Source organism: Pseudoliparis swirei, chromosome 5 (assembly GCF_029220125.1).
Source record: "Pseudoliparis swirei isolate HS2019 ecotype Mariana Trench chromosome 5, NWPU_hadal_v1, whole genome shotgun sequence".
In the NCBI taxonomy this organism is placed as follows: Eukaryota; Metazoa; Chordata; class Actinopteri; order Perciformes; family Liparidae; genus Pseudoliparis; species Pseudoliparis swirei.
In genome coordinates, this window is record NC_079392.1 from 18,652,778 (window position 1) to 18,670,858 (window position 18,081).

At 42.1% G+C, this 18,081-nt stretch overlaps 1 protein-coding gene across 5 annotated transcripts in view; it reads left to right on the forward strand.

Moving 5' to 3' along the window:
• Positions 1-17,872, forward strand: part of LOC130193532 (arf-GAP with coiled-coil, ANK repeat and PH domain-containing protein 2-like) — a 46,119-nt gene extending 28,247 nt beyond the window's left edge. For 2 of the 5 annotated variants that reach the window (XM_056414041.1, XM_056414043.1), the window contains exons 10-25: positions 1,052-1,063; positions 5,828-5,940; positions 6,429-6,480; positions 6,729-6,829; positions 6,974-7,079; positions 7,331-7,539; positions 8,482-8,551; positions 8,680-8,774; positions 9,022-9,209; positions 10,017-10,118; positions 10,734-10,826; positions 11,118-11,350; positions 11,505-11,614; positions 11,736-11,846; positions 12,374-12,435; positions 16,193-17,872. In XM_056414041.1, coding sequence (XP_056270016.1) covers positions 1,052-1,063; positions 5,828-5,940; positions 6,429-6,480; positions 6,729-6,829; positions 6,974-7,079; positions 7,331-7,539; positions 8,482-8,551; positions 8,680-8,774; positions 9,022-9,209; positions 10,017-10,118; positions 10,734-10,826; positions 11,118-11,350; positions 11,505-11,614; positions 11,736-11,846; positions 12,374-12,435; positions 16,193-16,296 — 1,761 coding nt within the window. In that variant the 3' untranslated portion in view covers positions 16,297-17,872. Of the gene's footprint in view, positions 1-1,051; positions 1,064-3,321; positions 3,379-5,827; positions 5,941-6,428; positions 6,481-6,728; positions 6,830-6,973; positions 7,080-7,330; positions 7,540-8,481; positions 8,552-8,679; positions 8,775-9,021; positions 9,210-10,016; positions 10,119-10,733; positions 10,827-11,117; positions 11,351-11,504; positions 11,615-11,735; positions 11,847-12,373; positions 12,436-16,192 lie in introns of all 5 variants that reach the window. The other 3 variants (XM_056414040.1, XM_056414044.1, XM_056414042.1) reach the window with 3 other exon arrangements.
• The last annotated feature ends 209 nt before the right edge of the window (positions 17,873-18,081 follow it).

The window sequence follows — 18,081 nt, forward strand, 5'->3', positions numbered from 1 at the left end:
CCCTCAGGTGTAAGGTGATCCCGAAGGATGATCTCGGCCACACACCCATGCATTATTGACGGCTGACGGAAACCAATTTCCAAACAAACAAGCTTGAGTTTCAGCACCCCCCCGATCGCTGGTCAGCACCCACGCAAACCCAAACAAGTCACACTTGTTCAATTCAATTCAGTTTATTTTGTATAGCCCAATATCACAAATTACAAATTACAAATCCATCAGGCAGATGGAGGCAGAGAGGAGGAGTGGGCGGAGCATCAGCAGGTCCATGGCATCAGACCCATCCAGGTCCAATGGACCAATGACTTGTTGATATGTTATATACTAGAAGGGTGCACCAGATGTTTTGACAAAAACGGAAATGTTCAGTATATAACAATAATTAGCAATAACAATAATTTGATACTTAGAATTAATAATGGATTTTTGCCCCAAAATTGTATATTTCACTCATATTTACAAAACAAAATCTTTGCCTTCTGTCTACGAACCCTCAATATAATAAATGTTGGAAGAAGCAGGAAATGGATAATTATATTACTGTACGTGGTGGTAAATTGTCCTTAACTTTAATTGTACATCCCACAGCATCATTAACTCCAGACAACATCTGCCAGCTTTCCACCAAGCTGTCCTCCGCTTGGCTTCTGTGAATGAGTCTGGCTAGCAGAGACTTTCATTTCACTCTCCAACTGTGTGCAGGCAGTACATCTTCTGAGATGTCTTTTCTTTTTTCACCACCTCTTCCCTTCTGCTTTGTAATTGTTTTGAATGCCTTCCCCATCTGCTTTTCTTTTGCCCTTGTCCTCTCTCCCTCGCTCTCTTCCCTCTTGCTCAGTCAGTGATGGTACGTGTGCCAACTTCCGCCTGTCCTTGAGCACCTACCCTCCACCTCCCCTCCCTCAATTTATCTAGATGCTATCTATATGTTGTCTGCCTCCCACCGCTCTCTCTTTCTCCCGTCTGGCTGCTTATATACAGACGCAACTAACCGACTGTCTCTTCTACTTCTGCTCCTTTCCCCCAACTCTTCTGTTTGTACTCACTTCAGGCCGCTCTGCAGGTAAGCTGTGTTACTCTTCTCTTTTCCCCTTCACTGTCATTTCTGTGTCATGTCTGCATGGTTGGATACATACCGCACATGTAGTTGAAACTGCGCAGGCTCCGCCTCAGCAGCTCACGTCATTTGCAATGAGACGAGTGAGCCGGTTCACCACAAGTTAAACTGGCAACATGTATGATATGATGCTAATTAATAGATTCATGTCATCACGTGTGTCTCTGCGCCTTTTGCAGTTAGAGTATATAGAAGCATACCTCCATTGTGTCTTGTTGCACAGTGAAAGCGTTGATACATCAGTTATCTCCGTGGAGCATGTTAATAGTACTCAGTTGGAAAGAAATTCAATTCAGTTTATTTTGTACAACCCATTATCACAAATTACAAATTTGCCTCAGAGGGCTTTACAATCTGTTCAGATACGACATCCCTGTCCCAGGACCTCACACCGGATCAGGAAAAATGCCCTTTCACAGGGAAAAGCATTGTACTTGCAACTATTTACTTTGTGGCTTCACTCTGGTATATTAACCTGTTTCATTACGTAATGAAATATCCTGAATATGTATATTTTCCCAATGTTGCAGGTCAAAGTGCACACATGTTACTTATTATAATATTCGACTAATGGGTTCTCTCAGGCTGACTATATGTGAGTGACCAGGATAAGTTTTAATACATTTGAAAAGGCATTTTAGCATATTGCAGTTGTGTTTTTAGACGTGTACTTGCTGTGACATGGACTTAATCTATGGTGTGACAAGACGGGTTCTTCAACCCCTTGCTTTACCACCTGGCAATATATTGTACAATGCTGATTTAATATATTATAATTAGTTTGAACTGATCTTACGTCTTCGTGGCGAGGGTCATTTGCACCGTCACGTAAACTGACTTGTATGGATGTCTCTAACTCCTCTTGCCGTTTTAGTTGCGTTGGTGATGCAGATAGTTTACTCTGTGTTTTGTCCTCATTACTTATTGGTTAAATGATGTGTGGGTGTTGTGAAACTCCACTGGACAGAGAATACGTCTTTTATACTCAAGTATGAGCCAAACAAATTAGTTCTGAAAGCCAGAAGTCCTCTAAAGTAATTGGATGTTAGTATTGCTGAACGACCATATAACCCCCATGTTATTTTATTATGTGTCTTTGCGTGTAAAACCGCTACTTGTTGCCACCTTTACCACAGTTATATTGATACACTGTCCACTTGTTTTGCGCTGCACACAAAGCTTTCCCATTATCGTTGTATTGATGATTCCAGCAGCACGATGCTTCCTATCTGCCTCTGTGCACTCTGACCACAGGGCATTACAGCAGCACATTGAGCTAATGAAGAGAGAGACTGACGGGCTGCTGACGTAACGATTTTTCGGTCGTGTCTCGTAAAGAAAGAGGATACGTGACATTGGGTTTAAAACGGCTATGCTATTCAAATAATCTGATTCATTTTTCCGCAAGGATATGCAGGAGTCTCTCAACTGTCATACACACTAAATGCCAGTTTAGACATTCAACATGGTTCAAGGAGGAGCTCATTTATTAACACACACACAGGGGAGATGAGACCGTGAGGAGAGAAAAGCTCAGTGCACGTCTGTTAAATTGAAGTCGGCATAAATGTTTGATGCCTGAGCTCCACTGCATGGTCCACTCCATTATTCTGACTCAACAGTCACACGAGCAGCGCACACCAACGCAGACGCTCACACACATGGGCGCAGGTGACCTTCCCTTAGGCCCTCAGGAGGAGGAGCAGCAGCAGAGTCGGTGACGAAAGTTTTGATCGACGTACACAGTCATACGAGAGGAGGAGGTGAGGGTTTGTGGAAGAGACAGGCCACGCTGCTGACAGCGACACACCGCCATTGAGATGCTACACAGAGAGACTTTGAGACAGCAACGGTTCATTGGCCTAAACAGGGAAACACGTACACGCAGAGGGGCTCATACTCCATCATAACCTGCGGAAAATGAAGATTTTCAGCCGTTTTCACTACGTTTGGTATCTGGTGAGTGCACCTCAAGGAAGGAAGTTGAGTTGGAGTGTCTGTGTGTCCATGCATGCCATCGTGTTTCTGTGCTCACAGCTATTTATAGTCACAGTCTGTTGGTGTTTTTTCCGTGTGTCTCGTTTCTCTTGTGTCTACGCATTTTTATTTGACAAATCCATGATTTCCAATATTCCTGTGGTAATGTGAGAAATACATATTTATTTCTTCCGTGTGCCGTTCTCTTGCTGTGTGTGACATTTTAGGAGGTGACTGAGCTCGAGTCAGACTGCCGCAACTTTTCCGCTTGGAGGTCGAACTCCGTACGTAGAGTCACTGCATCGATTTCCATCTGATTTCCGCTTTGTAACCCCACCAGCCCCCGTCTTTCACCTCCTCCCCTGCACACGCTAAGAGACTGCATTGCAGTGTTTGTCTAAATGTTCGTCTTTTTCCTCATTTTAGAGTGCCATATGTGCATTGGTGTTGATGTGCTTTGATTATGCAGCATGTTTGTTTTGATGCCTCACTGGTGGTGCTGTTGTGTGCGACAGTGAACTCAGGTTGTGTGTGTGTGTGTGCGTGTTTGTGTGCTTGTATACCCCTGATTCCAGGGAGCCAGTGTTGTGATGTTTTCCCTGGCCAAAGCTAAATTATGGCTGGTTCCTTATTAAATTAGTCATCATTCCACCTCTGGAGTTCTGAGTTACGCGTTATGCATAATGCTTTTGTTTTACTTAAAATGTAGTTATCTGAACAATTGTGAGAATTGTGTGGCCCTAGTCCCAAGGTTCATATTCAAGGTGGTTTGTTGAATGCCTGGACCGGTGTTTTCCATTGTCTGTCTGTGCAGAAGCTTAATACAGAAACAGTTTGTTCCCCTTGTGCACCCGAAATAAACTCAGTTGTCCCAGTGTATGTCATGCTGGAAATCTGTGTGTGTGTGTGTGTGTGTGTGTGTGTGTCGGGTGATGCATCATGGTATCCTAGAGCAGAGGGGTTTAACTTAAGCTCGGGTTACGTTTACAGATCCAAGCAATAAGGCTACGTGCAGCCAGAGTAATGCACAACATCAAACACACATACAGTTTCTTCACTACCTCTGTAGAATGCTTTGTGTCTTTCTAGGTATAGCTTTTCATTGTAGGAGTCTTCAACATGTGGACTTTAAGTTGTTTTTGTACTTCTGATATATACTCAAGAGTACTGAAGAGTGACTGAACAAATATAGATTAGTAGAACTATTTATTGTCACTTATAGTTTCCTCCACTGAGAATGTATAGCACCAAATATATATATGTGCACTTGTTCTGCACATGTTTAGCATGGTTGTTTCCCAGGAAGTTAAGAGGAAATATGTGTCATTTTTACCACCTGCTAAATTGACTGAGGGTCGTTTCTACTGAGTGCACAGAATTAATAGTGTCGACATATTTTTCTTCTGTGTCAGAAAAGGACTGAATGTTTCTCGAAGAGCAACAGGGAAGGTGATTCCACAGCTCACTACAGTAACACATCTAGAGTTGTGACCTGTTGTGGAGATGGTGACACTCGGTGTAACCTGACTCCACAAGGACACACACACACACACACACACATGCACACAAGTGGTGTTCAATGTCACTTGAAGTTGAGAAAGCGTGGAGGGTGGTAGGAAAGTGTGGCAGCAGATCAGATAGTTAAGGCAAGACTGGCCACAGGGACGGTTCCATGACAACACGACTCAGGAAGAAGGATGTATGAAAACTGACCAACTTTACTCATTGTAAAAAGACAATCTTAGAAGACAATAACTAACTATATATCTGAATACCTAACTAATTAAACCTGTATGTTAATTAATCCCGTGCTGTTTTCACACCTCCAGGATTTGTTGATGTAGCCTTTACTCTTCATTTAGGGGATTGTGTTTGATCAGAAAGTCATTGGAAGACTGGACATGGTGGGTCTAGTTGGCAAGCCACTGAGTAAATGTCTTTAACATATTGAAACTGAAGTATGAACTATTGTGATTATTATCCTTATTAGTAACACTTGTCAAATCAAAGGTATTGTACTTATTTGTCTCTTTTCTCTGCTTCTGACCACTCAAAGTGCTTTAACACTACATGCCATCATTCACCCATTGAATGACAGGGGCTACCATGCAAGATGCCCCCTGCACACCTGCACACCCTAACTAACATGCATACACCGCAGGCTCAGCTTGCAGGAGCAATTTGGGGTTAAGTGACTTGCCCAGACTAGCGGAGCCGGGGATCGGATCGCCGTTCCTCTGATTGAAGGACGACCCCGCTGCACCACCGAGCCACAGGCGCCCTTAACTTAGACGGAGGGAGATGTGGATGAAGGAGAAAGTAAAATAGACAGATGCCTTAATATTGCGAAGACACATCTTTTTAAAGCGCTGTAAAATTCAACCTTAGAAGATTTTATTGTATTTTTTATAAATCAGAATCAGAATCAGAACCTTTTATTGCTAAGTATATTTTCACATACAAGGAAATTGTCATTTTTTACCCCCATTCTGTAGACTTTAACTCTGCAGCCGACCATCCTTTGTGATATTGTCTTGTTTCTATCCCGTCTCTTCTTTTGTGAAACACTCAGGTCCGTGTGAGAAGCGGCTGGAGGCCACTAAACATAACTGACTGCTCACTGCTTACCCCCAGAATATAGTCACTGGGACCAAAGGAAAACATCCACATGTTAAATGTTGGCAACGTGAACAATTAGTATTTAATGTTTGCACTGTCTTTCTTTTTATTCAGGACTTCTCGAATGACGACACCAAGCTGGAGTACAATGTGGATGCAGACAACGGCATCGCAATGGAGGGTTATCTGTTCAAGAGGGCCAGCAACGCCTTTAAGACGTGGAATAGGTATGAAAGTCAAAACACTCCTCATGAATACATTTACTATTACATTTTATGATATGGTTTTGTTTCATTATAGTGAACTAATTGGTTATTTAGGAGGCCGATCACTGTCATCAACATTTATAATAGCAATATTAAATTTGCTTTAACTTTTTATATTTTAGCAATTACGTAAAACATTTTTTCATGCCATTACCGACCATCATACCGCATTCACCTCCTTTCTTTTGAGGTTGACCCCTAAGGTCTTCTAATACCTTTCCACCCAACAAACATTAATACCACAGCTGGGATTGCTGTTCTTCTCTTATTTTATTTCCAAAGTGAATATTAATGCTGACTGAATCTGGCAGATTGTAGTGTTACTGTATTTAGATATTCATCAGTGCTCTCTCTCTCTCTAGACTTTGCCATCGCTCTCCTCCACGCTAGAATTATGTCAAAACATGTTATTTTGGGATGACCACTAACAACTTTGTTGTTTTTCTCAGGCGTTGGTTCTCCATCCAGAACAATCAGCTCGTTTACCAGAAGAAATTTAAGGTTTGTCAAGAGACTCCTTGCACTGCTTTCATTTTCTTTTTCTTTTTTATACACCCTGAATAACGACAACCCATGTTATTGTCAGTGAAGTTCACATAGCCTGCTTGATTTAAATATTGGCATAATAAAATTGAATTATTTTAGCACTTAATTTGTCTGTAAATCTATTTTTAATATTAAAAGCGAGAAGTTTGAAAGAAGTCTGTGCATTTTGTGTTTTAACCAAAGCTGCTGTGCTGTCCCCACAGGACACCCCGACAGTGGTGGTAGAAGACCTGAGGCTATGTACCGTCAAACATTGTGAGGACATAGAGCGTCGGTTCTGTTTCGAAGTGGTCTCACCCACCAAGTAAGTTCAAGTCCCTATTGGTCTAATGAGTACTGGACTATTGTATTTAAGGTGGGGTAGCAGTGCACCCACCTTCTCCCAATTGCACACACCTACATGCACATTTAGCAGGCAGCCGGTGTGTGATGCTTGTTGTCCCAACAGGAGCTGTATGATGCAGGCAGACACAGAGAAGCTGCGACAGGCCTGGATCAAAGCCGTGCAGAACAGCATCGCCACCGCCTTCCGCGACAAGGGAGATGAAGGAGAGGTAAGAACCAAACACACTGAAACATATGGATGGTTGAAGGGATTCACGTATACTTTATTTAAGTAAAGGGATAAATAGCTCATGTATGAAAAGATTAATGAACCTGTGTTCGTGGATGTAAAACTAGTCTCCCATACTTTACATTCAGCTTCCCTTGTGTTTAATTTAGCGTAATGTCATGATATACCATGTTAATAGATATTTACCATCCATCTGGATGTCTGTGTATCCCCCTGTCTCCCATATGTCAGAAGCTTGAAAGGAAGTCGTCCACGTCGACAGGGAGTCTTGATTCTGGCGGGGAGCTAAAGGAGAGGCCAATCAAAGGAGAGAGTGCCCTGCAGAAGGTCCTGGCCATCCCAGGCAACACCTGCTGCTGCGACTGTGGCCAGCCAGACCCCCGTTGGGCCAGCATCAATCTGGGTATCACCCTCTGTATACAGTGCTCCGGTATCCACAGGTAAAGTAAAAAAATATATATATATATATGTATGTTGTAATCTAATCATTATATGTTTTTTAATGTTGAGGTTATGAAGAGCTAAACAAATACAAATATTATAAAAAGAAAAGGAAAATCAAAAGGAAGATACAGAGTCATGACTTTCTCAAATAACCAACTTATCCATATACAGTAATGCTATGAAAAGTAAAGTGGTTTATTACAGAAAGAAGGAACTAATAGAAAACTAATATCAGCACATTGTATTTGTTTATTTATCACTTTGAGTTCATTTTGGTTCCATGATCACCGGAAATTCATTGCAGTCATTGTATGTTTTCTGTTCGATGCTTTGTATACACTGTTGGTGTTCAGGGATTTCTGAAATGTAAACTCACTGCTATGAACACCCAGCCTGCCTGGGATGTTGTGACAACCTTTTATTATTTTAGTGTCCAGGGTCAAATATTTGATTATCACTTGGGCCAAATCTTTATAAACATAAAAGTGTCCAGGGATTCAGCCTTTCTTTCCACTACATCCTAAACAAACTATCGTCATTGTGAATTTCTCACCAAAGTGTTCAGAAATGTAAGGAATTCAATTATTTAAAAAAGAAATGTATTAAAATATATATATATACATCCTTAAATCTCTGCCCTCAACAGTAGTTAAAGATTGTTTTATATGCATATATATTACAAACAAAAGTGTAGAGCTGTCAAGAGTACTGCTTGTTTATCTGAGAATTACCTTCTCTACAGACTAGGGTTGTTTCTTTGGTTAATGCTGCTAAGTCCATAAACCTGCAGACCCCAGTTGCCACTTTATGGTTCAAACCAAATATACGCTCAAATGTGTTGAAATGGTGGTCATGACTTTCCAGCTTGTCTGTTTCTCAAGATGAAAGTTAACAAACAATGCCATTGTGCCTTTTTGTCATGCTTCTTTGTCCTGCAGGAGTCTGGGAGTGCATTTCTCTAAGGTCCGGTCTTTGACTCTGGATACATGGGAGCCAGAACTTCTAAAGGTGAGGGAGGAAAAACTGATGTACATAAACAAATATACACAAACATCCAGTTCAAACTGAAATCCTTACTTGTAATCAAGCGCCAATAATAAATTACTTTAAAATAATTGTAATTGAACCTTCCACAGGTGATGTGTGAACTTGGAAACGGAGCGATCAATCAGATCTACGAGGCTCGGCGAGAGGAGCTGGGCTCCAGAAAACCACAACCAGGAGATCCAAGGTACAGAACTGGTGACAGCATGACATATTCAGTCAGCATCTTCTGACTGAAAACACACGATAGTTTATTAGAATAGAGTCCTTATCATCTTTATATGGACAAGACTTGACACATTGTGATAAAATATACCTGCGATCTGTTGTTCATCTTTTGCATCAAACTGAACTTTGAGGTTTGAGAAGATAAACGAGTAGAACGTTTTAAACTCTCACCTTATTCACAAACCGAGCCCTTTGCTTCCCAACAGACATGAGGTAGAGGCCTACATCAAAGCCAAATACGTGGACCGGCGGTTTGTACGCCGGCCTACAGATGAGGAGCTTCGCAACAAAGTGGTTTCTCTGAGCAAACAGGAGAAGAGGCTGAGCAACAGCTCTGAGCATCTACCCCCAAGGCCGCCCCCACCCACCCCAAAACTCCGGACCGGTCGGTCAGGTCAGTGGAGAAATAAACTTACCTTCACACACTTATCGACCCAAAAGGTTTAGGACTGTAACCTTTCACTCATCGCTGAACTTAATGAACAAATTGACAACAAAACTCATTCAAAGTACTGATCCGGACCTGATTGGTTTCTGTCACAAATGATTATCACAATAAAAAATGTACTGAAGTTTAGCTGGATGGACCACTAGATCCAACAAGTATTGGATCGAGTATTTACCTGCAATGTTTAATAGAAAAAACTTGTTGGATCAGTAGTTTTTGTCTTCCCTTAATTCCAATGATCGGCTCCTTTGATGATGAGCAATGTTATTAAAAAGAAAAGATATTGAGAAATCTTTATATGAGTAAAATACAATTTCAGAGATTATATGTTTCTGCTATACAGAACTTTTGGTGTCTTTTCAGAAACAAAATTGCGCTGCATCCAGATGGCAAAGTCAGTGTCATTTGTGATTGTATTGCCACTTTTTGTAATGATATCCTCTCTGTGATTTAAGCACTGTCGTGGAGAAGTGTCCACCCATCGGCATACTTTATGTTCTCTGTGAACAGCATATGCCTCCGCCCTCTTTGCCTCCCATTGCTTCTCGTAGTCAGTCTCCAGACGCCACTGTCGACCGAGCTGGTAGTCTAACTATCTGAACTGTTCCCCTGCTTTCCCCTCTCTCCTCCTCTCATGTGATGTGCTTCTGAACTAACTCCTGCTCTCACTGCCTACCCTTTAACTCCCCACCCTGCCACTCAATTTACACCCTCCACCTTTCAATTTCCAAACTCCCATTATCCCTAACGTAGCTGTTGCCAGCGGCATGGAGGCCCGCCGCGACTCTCTCTTCTGTCCTGACGAGCTTGATTCACTCTTCTCCTACTTTGACAACTCTGCCAAGCTAAGGAGCAGTAAGTACTAAATGCTTCGTGTTTGGCTTGCTTCCCCATCCCCGCTGTCCATTTGTGTTCCCTGCTTTGGGTCTTTAAACTAACAACCCTTCATCCACTGCTCTGTTGCTCCTTCATCCAGACCTACTTAATGGACCATCACATCATTTTAAGAGCATTGCAGATAGAGTTTTTCCCAGGGCTGGGGAGTGTTTCGCTCACACATGGTTTTGGTCAGTGCCTGGTATTTGCATTTGTATCTGTCTCACCATATTTTTGCTATTTAGGGACCTGAAACATAAGGTGATGGTGGGAGTCTGTCCTCCAGTTCTCTTTCTTTTGATTTCAGCCGGGGACTGTGTGTTGCCTACACTTACTGTACAAAATATTAGGACCACCTGCTGTTTCTTGTAATCATACTGGTGTAAAATTAGCAGCTGTCAAAAGCCACCAGATGTTCAAAGTCAAACTGAAAAACAAAACATATTTATCAACATGTTTCTGAGGGGCTGCATTAAGGGGGTTGTGTGATGATCTGTAGACAATCAGCAGGAAGGTGTTCTTTTTATTTTATACACTGAGTGAACGACACCTGTGTTGTGGTACAAGTCGTGATGCATACTCTTTGTTCTACAGTAAAAAGTGCAGACAGCGGCATCCAGAACAGCGCTGATGGGAGCCGGGAGATGCTGGCCACCACCCCCTCCAACAACAGCCTGACGGATGCAGGTAAGATACAAACACATAGACTCGCACACCTCCATCATCAATATCCTTGTCTTTTTGTCGTGTTTCACCATGTTGGAACAGTTGTTGGACAGTTAAGGACATTTTCTCCAGTAAATTAGAGCAGATTTGGTAAACCTTATATAATATAATATTTCTCTCATCCTGAAAAAGTTTGGAATCCGTCCTCACAGCTTGAAAAGCTATCGGTGTTGTATTACAAGACATGGAAACATTAGCATTTAATCGACTTATTGTTGTATTTTTCACATCTCTTTTCTTCCCATGTTGCAGATGCCGCAGAGTCTCCCCCCATGCCAATGCCTTCAACACTGCCTCCTGCCTCTCCGTGTAAGGAGATAGTTTTCTACGAGCCTAAGGAGTACAGCTCGGGCCTGCAGCTCTACTGGGCTGCATGCGCCCGCAGCCTGCCGGACATGGCGGAAGCCCTGGCCCACGGAGCCGAGGTCAACTGGGTCAACACTGAGGACGACAAGAAGATGCCGCTTATCATGGCGGTGCTGGGGGTGAGCAGCTAATTAAATTCCCAGTGGGAGAGAAGAACTGATCCTTAGATAATCATAGCACTTACAATTTAAGTGTGTGTTATCATTGGAAAGTAATATAACATGTCACACATGACTGTTGAACATCACATGATGGTTGAATGATTCCTTTCAGGGTTCGCTGGTCACCTGTGAGTTTCTGCTGCAAAACGCAGCTAATGTGAACCAGCAGGACGCCGTGGGCCGAGGACCCCTCCACCACGCCACCATGCTGGGACACACAGGGTTTGTCTTCACAGCTCAGCATCATGATGACTTCCCTAAACCGTTACTCTTTGAAGAGTCTGATGCAACCCAGATTATGTGTTGACTAAAATTAAATGCTCAAACTTCCTCTTTGTTTTAGGCAAGTGTGTTTATTCTTAAAAAGAGGAGCCAATCAGAATGCTTCAGACATTGATGAGAAAACCCCCTTGACGATAGCAGTGGATGCAGCCAACGCAGACATCGTCACACTGTGAGTGTTATTCTTCTTTTTTGTATTATTATTGTTTTATCTTGCAAGAGTTGTCTGAGCTTCCAAACTGTTAAACCAACCAGCACAGCTATCATATCATCGACATGGAACCGCTGGAGTGCCTCAAGAAAAACTCGGACCTCAGATGGTGTTGCATGTAGAGTGTTGAAATAGCAATATTTCATATGGGATCATTTACTTTCACTATATAAACCCGTATGGATTAAAACAAACATACATTATCACATCTATGACACAACAGGCATCTTTTTTGTTGGCATGATTAACTGCCTGAATAACGAAAGTACAAGCGTCTTTTAAAACCTAACCCAGTTTAACTGTCTGCAATAACAACTTTGTCCACTAGGTGTCACTACGTAATCAGTTTCAGCTCTACATGATGGACATCTCTGACCTCTAAATGTAACACAGTGGCCTGTAAAATTGGTTGGGAAAAGAGCCCCGACAGTCGTGTGACATTTTAAGAGACTAATCTGTCACTTCCTGTTTCTTAACCTGCCCCCCAGGTTGCGATTGGCCAAGATGAACGAAGAGATGCGAGAGGCGGAGGGGCCCTTCAGCCAGTCAGGTCAATATAACACCAACAGCCCCACCGAGATGCAGTACAGGAAGTGCATGCAGGAGTTTATTAGCCTGCAGCTGGATGAAACTTAAAAACTGTCATCATACTGTCAAACCAGGCTCGTCAGAGGAAATGTAAAGCCCAGGTTTCAGAGTTGGGGTCAGTTGTCTGAACACTGCAAATGAACACACAGATAACCCAGTTCATGATTTTTGATTTTTATTAAGGGGTGGCCCCAGGGTGAAGGGAAATGTTATCCACTGATTAGAGAACTGAGCCCAACTCGGTCAGTTGTGCTCCCGTGTCCCTTCTGGACTGAGTGCACCCGTCCTCTGAACGTCCCAGCTGCACCTCGGTAGAACTCGGGGTGCTGCGCTGTGTTGATGTGACAGAGTTAAAGCCATCGTCTCTGGACAGAGCTTTGTTCCAAAGAATTATTAATGGCACAAAATCCCCAAATACAGTGTCACTTTTTACTAAATAGTCTGAACTTCCTCCATTTTACATTTTAATTAAACGACCGTTGCTGATTCCCTCTATTTAATAGGCAGTCAGTGATTTATAGCAGCTAATGATATAAATATATATATTGGGCTGGAATACTTTCATTTTTTAATTAGTGTTGTGTCTCTTTGCAAAAAAAAAAGCTGACCAATGCCTGCCAAAAGTATCCAGTGACCTCAAAGTGACCAGTTTTCACCATTTGGCAATAATCGTGACTTTTGAATGACTTTTTTGTATCGGATCAGTCTAGAGAGACGTAGTGTGTGTGTGTGTGTGTGTGTGTGTGTCTATAAATAGCTAAGTTTAATTTTAAAATGACCTGTCAGAAGTAATTTATGCACATTCCTAAATGGTTATGCAACGACTGTACCTTGTCCTGTATTGTATGGTTTCCCATTTGAAGTCTTAACCCTTTTCCAGACCCGTTTACCTGTTTGACTTGTTTGATGCCCAAACATAATGCATCTTGCTGTTGTGACATACATGGTCAGAAAAAAAAGTATATTTTAGAACTGTTTTCTTTTTATATACATTATTTGAGGAACCGTATAATATGTATATTTACTGTACATGTTGTAGATGATGTGCACACGTACATTTCGTCATAGTAGGACAGAATAAGCAAGGTTGAGATTGACTCTGGCTGAACAGGGCTCTGTGTTCCCATCCTGACTGCTCTGATTGAAAGCTATTTACTTCTTGTTATGACAGTATTGTGTCCGGGTCAGTGGTCAGTTGTGTGCTCGGTTATTGACCGTCATCACAGGAAATCCAGAATTGTAAGATGATAAAGGCCTTTTAATGCTATTGCATTGATTGTATCGAATGTGTGTGGGTTTTTACTCAAATATAGACAAACCATCTGAGGATGGTTCATCGTCAAGCAATAAGTGCAATAGTGTAGAAAACCGTCCACATGTAACATGCATATAGTATTATAAGGGAGCTTTACAAAAAAGAGGCTGAACAGATACGATCGGGACATTCAAATGTTTGATCCCACTTCACCAAATCACTTTGATTGGTAATTTCTGTTAATTGATATCGGTATTGATGACGGGACAGTGTGTGATGTTTAGGTAGTTAGAGTAGACGTCACTGAGTCCAGTACTTCAGACTAGATGCTGAGGGGGTTCTTCACAGCTCTTAGATTGTCGGCTCAAGGCACTCGTGCATGTATGTGTGTTGACCACCGGAGGGCGACGCTCAGACGTGTGGTCGATTTGTCTGGGAAGAGTAAAGCATCTTATATTGAGGGCTAGGTGTGCTGCTTTAGGACTGTAATCAGCCTGAATGCTGCTGTGGAATAATAAGTGGAATAATACTCCGTGGTCATTTTTTGCTTTAGACCTGAAGTCTCTTTTTAGCGTGTACCATACTTGTTGATAGGGAGTGGTACAGAAACTATTGCTGGAAGCCGTTCTTCAGAGTCGAGTCTGAAGGACGGGCTTCCAGCCGCTGAGTGATCCTCGCGTTGCTTTGCTTTGCAAGAGGAGTCGTCTTGTTGCCGTCCGCTTTGATACTCGAGGGCTTCTTCATCAGCGCCTCCAATCAGTTGACGAATGATGGGATTGATGAAGGATATTCAGGGCGAATGAACGAGGAGGAGAATTACCTCATCAACCCACCCTGCGTCTTCATTAGAATAACAGTTCCCTCAACTCAAGTGTTTCTACCTGATTGAGTGTGTGGAAGAAGTGCAGAGTGGTGGTTCTCAGCCTGCAGGTTGCTCGGATTATGGGGGGGAGGGGGAGCATTTGAACATTAATTTAGGAAACCCCCAGGGGAAGTGTATATATATATATATATTTTAAACAAAATAACAATTATTTTAAAATGTGTATCTTCAATTATCAATATTTGTCTTCGGGAGTTGTTTAAAAGCTTGAAAAAGTAAAAATGTCCACTTGAAACCAGATTGAGAAGCGCTGAGGAGGCTCTCTCACTTCTACAACACACTCTTCTTTACTGCTCTCGTCCACTTTGTTTCTTTCTGTAAATTCACTCTCGGTTCTGTATTTTGCTCCCCCCCCCCACACACACACACAATCTCCTCCCCAGAGTTTTGTGCCTCTCTCCTGTTCTCATATTTTCTTTGGGGTGCTGAGGCCAACACGACTGTATTTCTGTACATAAACTCCTGCACTTTAAACACAATACAGTTGTTAAACAATGGATCTCTGTGAGCTTGTCTTTTCTTCCCGAGTCGATCTTCAGTTGCTAATTGAAAAAGCTCTCTCGCTGTTTTTCCTCCAACATTTTGCCCGTTCTGTTCTGTCCCATCTTTTCGCCGTCTGCATCCTTCTGTTTCATATTTCCGAGCTGCACCGACACGCTTGACAGGTATGGCCGACTTTTTCTTTTTCATTCTTCTCCCTGATGATACTGTCCCTGTTCCTTCTTGAGTCTCGGGAACATGTTGACACGTCGGGAAAATGGCGTCACCAAAACCGATACAATAATAATCCTAAAGTAGTGAGACAAAAGGGAACTAAGTGTGAGTAAAATGTAAAAGGTGCCCCGGCTCACCGACTGTCCTCAACCTGCCACCACAAACATGAACACGGTACCAACAACAGTGTTACGGCTCGAGCAGAACCGAAGAGAGGAAACTCCTCAGGCTTCCTCCTTTTATTCTGGGCCCCGCTCTTCTGATTGGCCAGTTCTAAGACGTGGTAACCCACGAGCAGCGTGACTGGTCTGCACAGGTGGAGCCGGTCTCCTGGTTGACGAGGGAGAGAGACAGGAAGCACATCACCGGGTGGTCACCCTGCATGAGCCCTCTTGACCCTCTTGACCTGATGAGGCATTAGTAGTTGATGACACCAGAGATATTTTACTGAACTTATTTGCGGTGAGGAGGGAGACGAGTTTGATGTGGCGCTGACGGGATCGTGCACTTTGTGTTGAAGACATTCAAATAGCTCCATTTCCTTCTTTTCAATCTCAGGTTTTTCTGACAAGTTACAACTTTATTAGAAAATCCGACCCATATGTGATATCAAACGATATATTTTGTCTTCTGAAAACATTCCTTCCACTGCTCTGATGCATAGTTACTGTTCGGGGATCATGCAGCTCTGTTAGCTGTCTCCTTTTTAAAATGAAGTCATCATGTGTCATTTGAACATATTCTACAGGTGTAGAGGGAATTTATAGAAGATAATTGTGTGTCACACATGTTGGGAACATTTGCTCTGTCCGACTTTTATTTATTTGGCTTATTCATTGATATTTTGGGTCCGTGTTTCTCTTGCAGGAGATGAAACCTACCAAGACATTTTCCAGGATTTCACCCACATGGCCTCCAATGACCCGGACAAGCTGAACCGCTACCAGCAGTATGACCCCCAGCAGCCCTGAGGCAACAGAACCGCCGGCCATGAGCACTCGATACGACTGCTCCACCCAGGAGAGACCGAACCTCGTCTGGAGAGACATCATTGGGACATTCACGCTGGTCGATGCTGCCGTGGCGGGACTTGTGTCACCGTAATGTGCTCAAACCTCGCTTTCTTTTTTTTTGCTCCCAGTAGGACCTATTATTATTATTATTATTATTATTATTATGAGTGAATGGTAGTGTTTGAAAGGCTTTGCAAAGTCCTAAAAAAAAATCACAATTTAACTAAATCCGTCGGTTATTTTAATCTTTTATGTCACACTTCTTGAAAGAAGAAATTCAAAGACAATTCATTTTTTATCTTTTAAAAACTTTCCAAAATTTTTTAACTGTGCTGCATCAGAGTTTTAAAGAATAAAATGCATGACAGACTGTTTGATACTTCATTTTTCAACAGGTTTTCAATAGGATTGTGTTTATGATGAAAGGCATCTTTGTTTATCTTGAAGTTTATACGCGACATTATGCTTTTACTTATTTTGCACAAACCCCTTTCTCTTAAATCGCCACTGATGTTTACCAGTTTTGATGGTAAAGCGTTGACATTTTAAACAATGTACAGTGATTATGAAAGTAAACATGTTATCGACGCGTCCGCAATGTTAAATAGACGATTCTTTTTGCTTTTTAATGGCTGTTTTTTTTTTTTAAACACTTTTCTCTGAATGATTTAAATTGTCCATGTCGGTCCGTGTCAGGGAGGCAATCAGCCTTCAGCGTGCTGATTATAGTTCCAGTCGTGTTGAGATGATTGTTCATTTGTAGATTCAGTCTCATGCTGATATTTAAAAAGTTAAGATTTAAAGTTTTAAAAACTCCAGAATAATATGGGCATGTAACACCCTCCCAGCTGGTAACGAATGAGGCGAATGTTCTGCTCTCGAACTCCACGCTGCCTCGGTGGACTCTCGCTCCACGTCCTCTGAGGCCGGCTCGTCAGGAACGACGACGCATTAAACACCGTCTGTCATGTCACCGTCACGGCAGCAAATTACTTAGACCGTTTAAATAAACTTCCCAGGAAATGAATCTGGTAATTGCATATGTATACAGTTGCATAAATAAATACAGCCTGCTAAATATCCAGAGAGGTTTTGAGTTATTACACTCAGTCCCTGACATTTCAGGTCACAGTTTCACAAATGTTTGATTTAGTTGTGACATCGGCCGACTGAACTAAAATGCCCGGAAATTAATTCTGCAATTTGTTTGTTTAAAAAATTAAAAAACGTCTTCTTGTTGACATTAACAGTATATAATAAGATATAATATGCAGCGCAGAGGAAACCTTTGGCAAATACAGCATGGGATACAATTCTTGTACATTTTGTACAGATAGTTTTAAATTCTCAGAGAACTGAAGTATAAAGTTAGTGGTACTTGAATCATTATATAAGCTTTTGTATATATGCTGTTTTTTGTATCTTTTGGTAATTGTAGCCTGTTTGTATTGGCTGTCTGTTTCCCAGTATACATGGACTGTATATTCCACCTGTAATATGTAAGAGCTTCAATACAGAAGGACCGAGGATTCATTCCACAGTGTGGATTCTTTTTTTGCTTCCTTTGTCTCGAAGAGAATTTTGACAACTTTGTGTGACTTCATCGAAGCCGCCACAGGAATGTGTTTGTTGGTACAGAAGTGACGTTGACTCCGAGCTGGCAGAGTGGCGCACTGGTGCCATCTTCCCCCGGACGGTTTTCAACGTGCTTCAACTTGTTTTGTTCCAGCTGCTCGTCCTGTT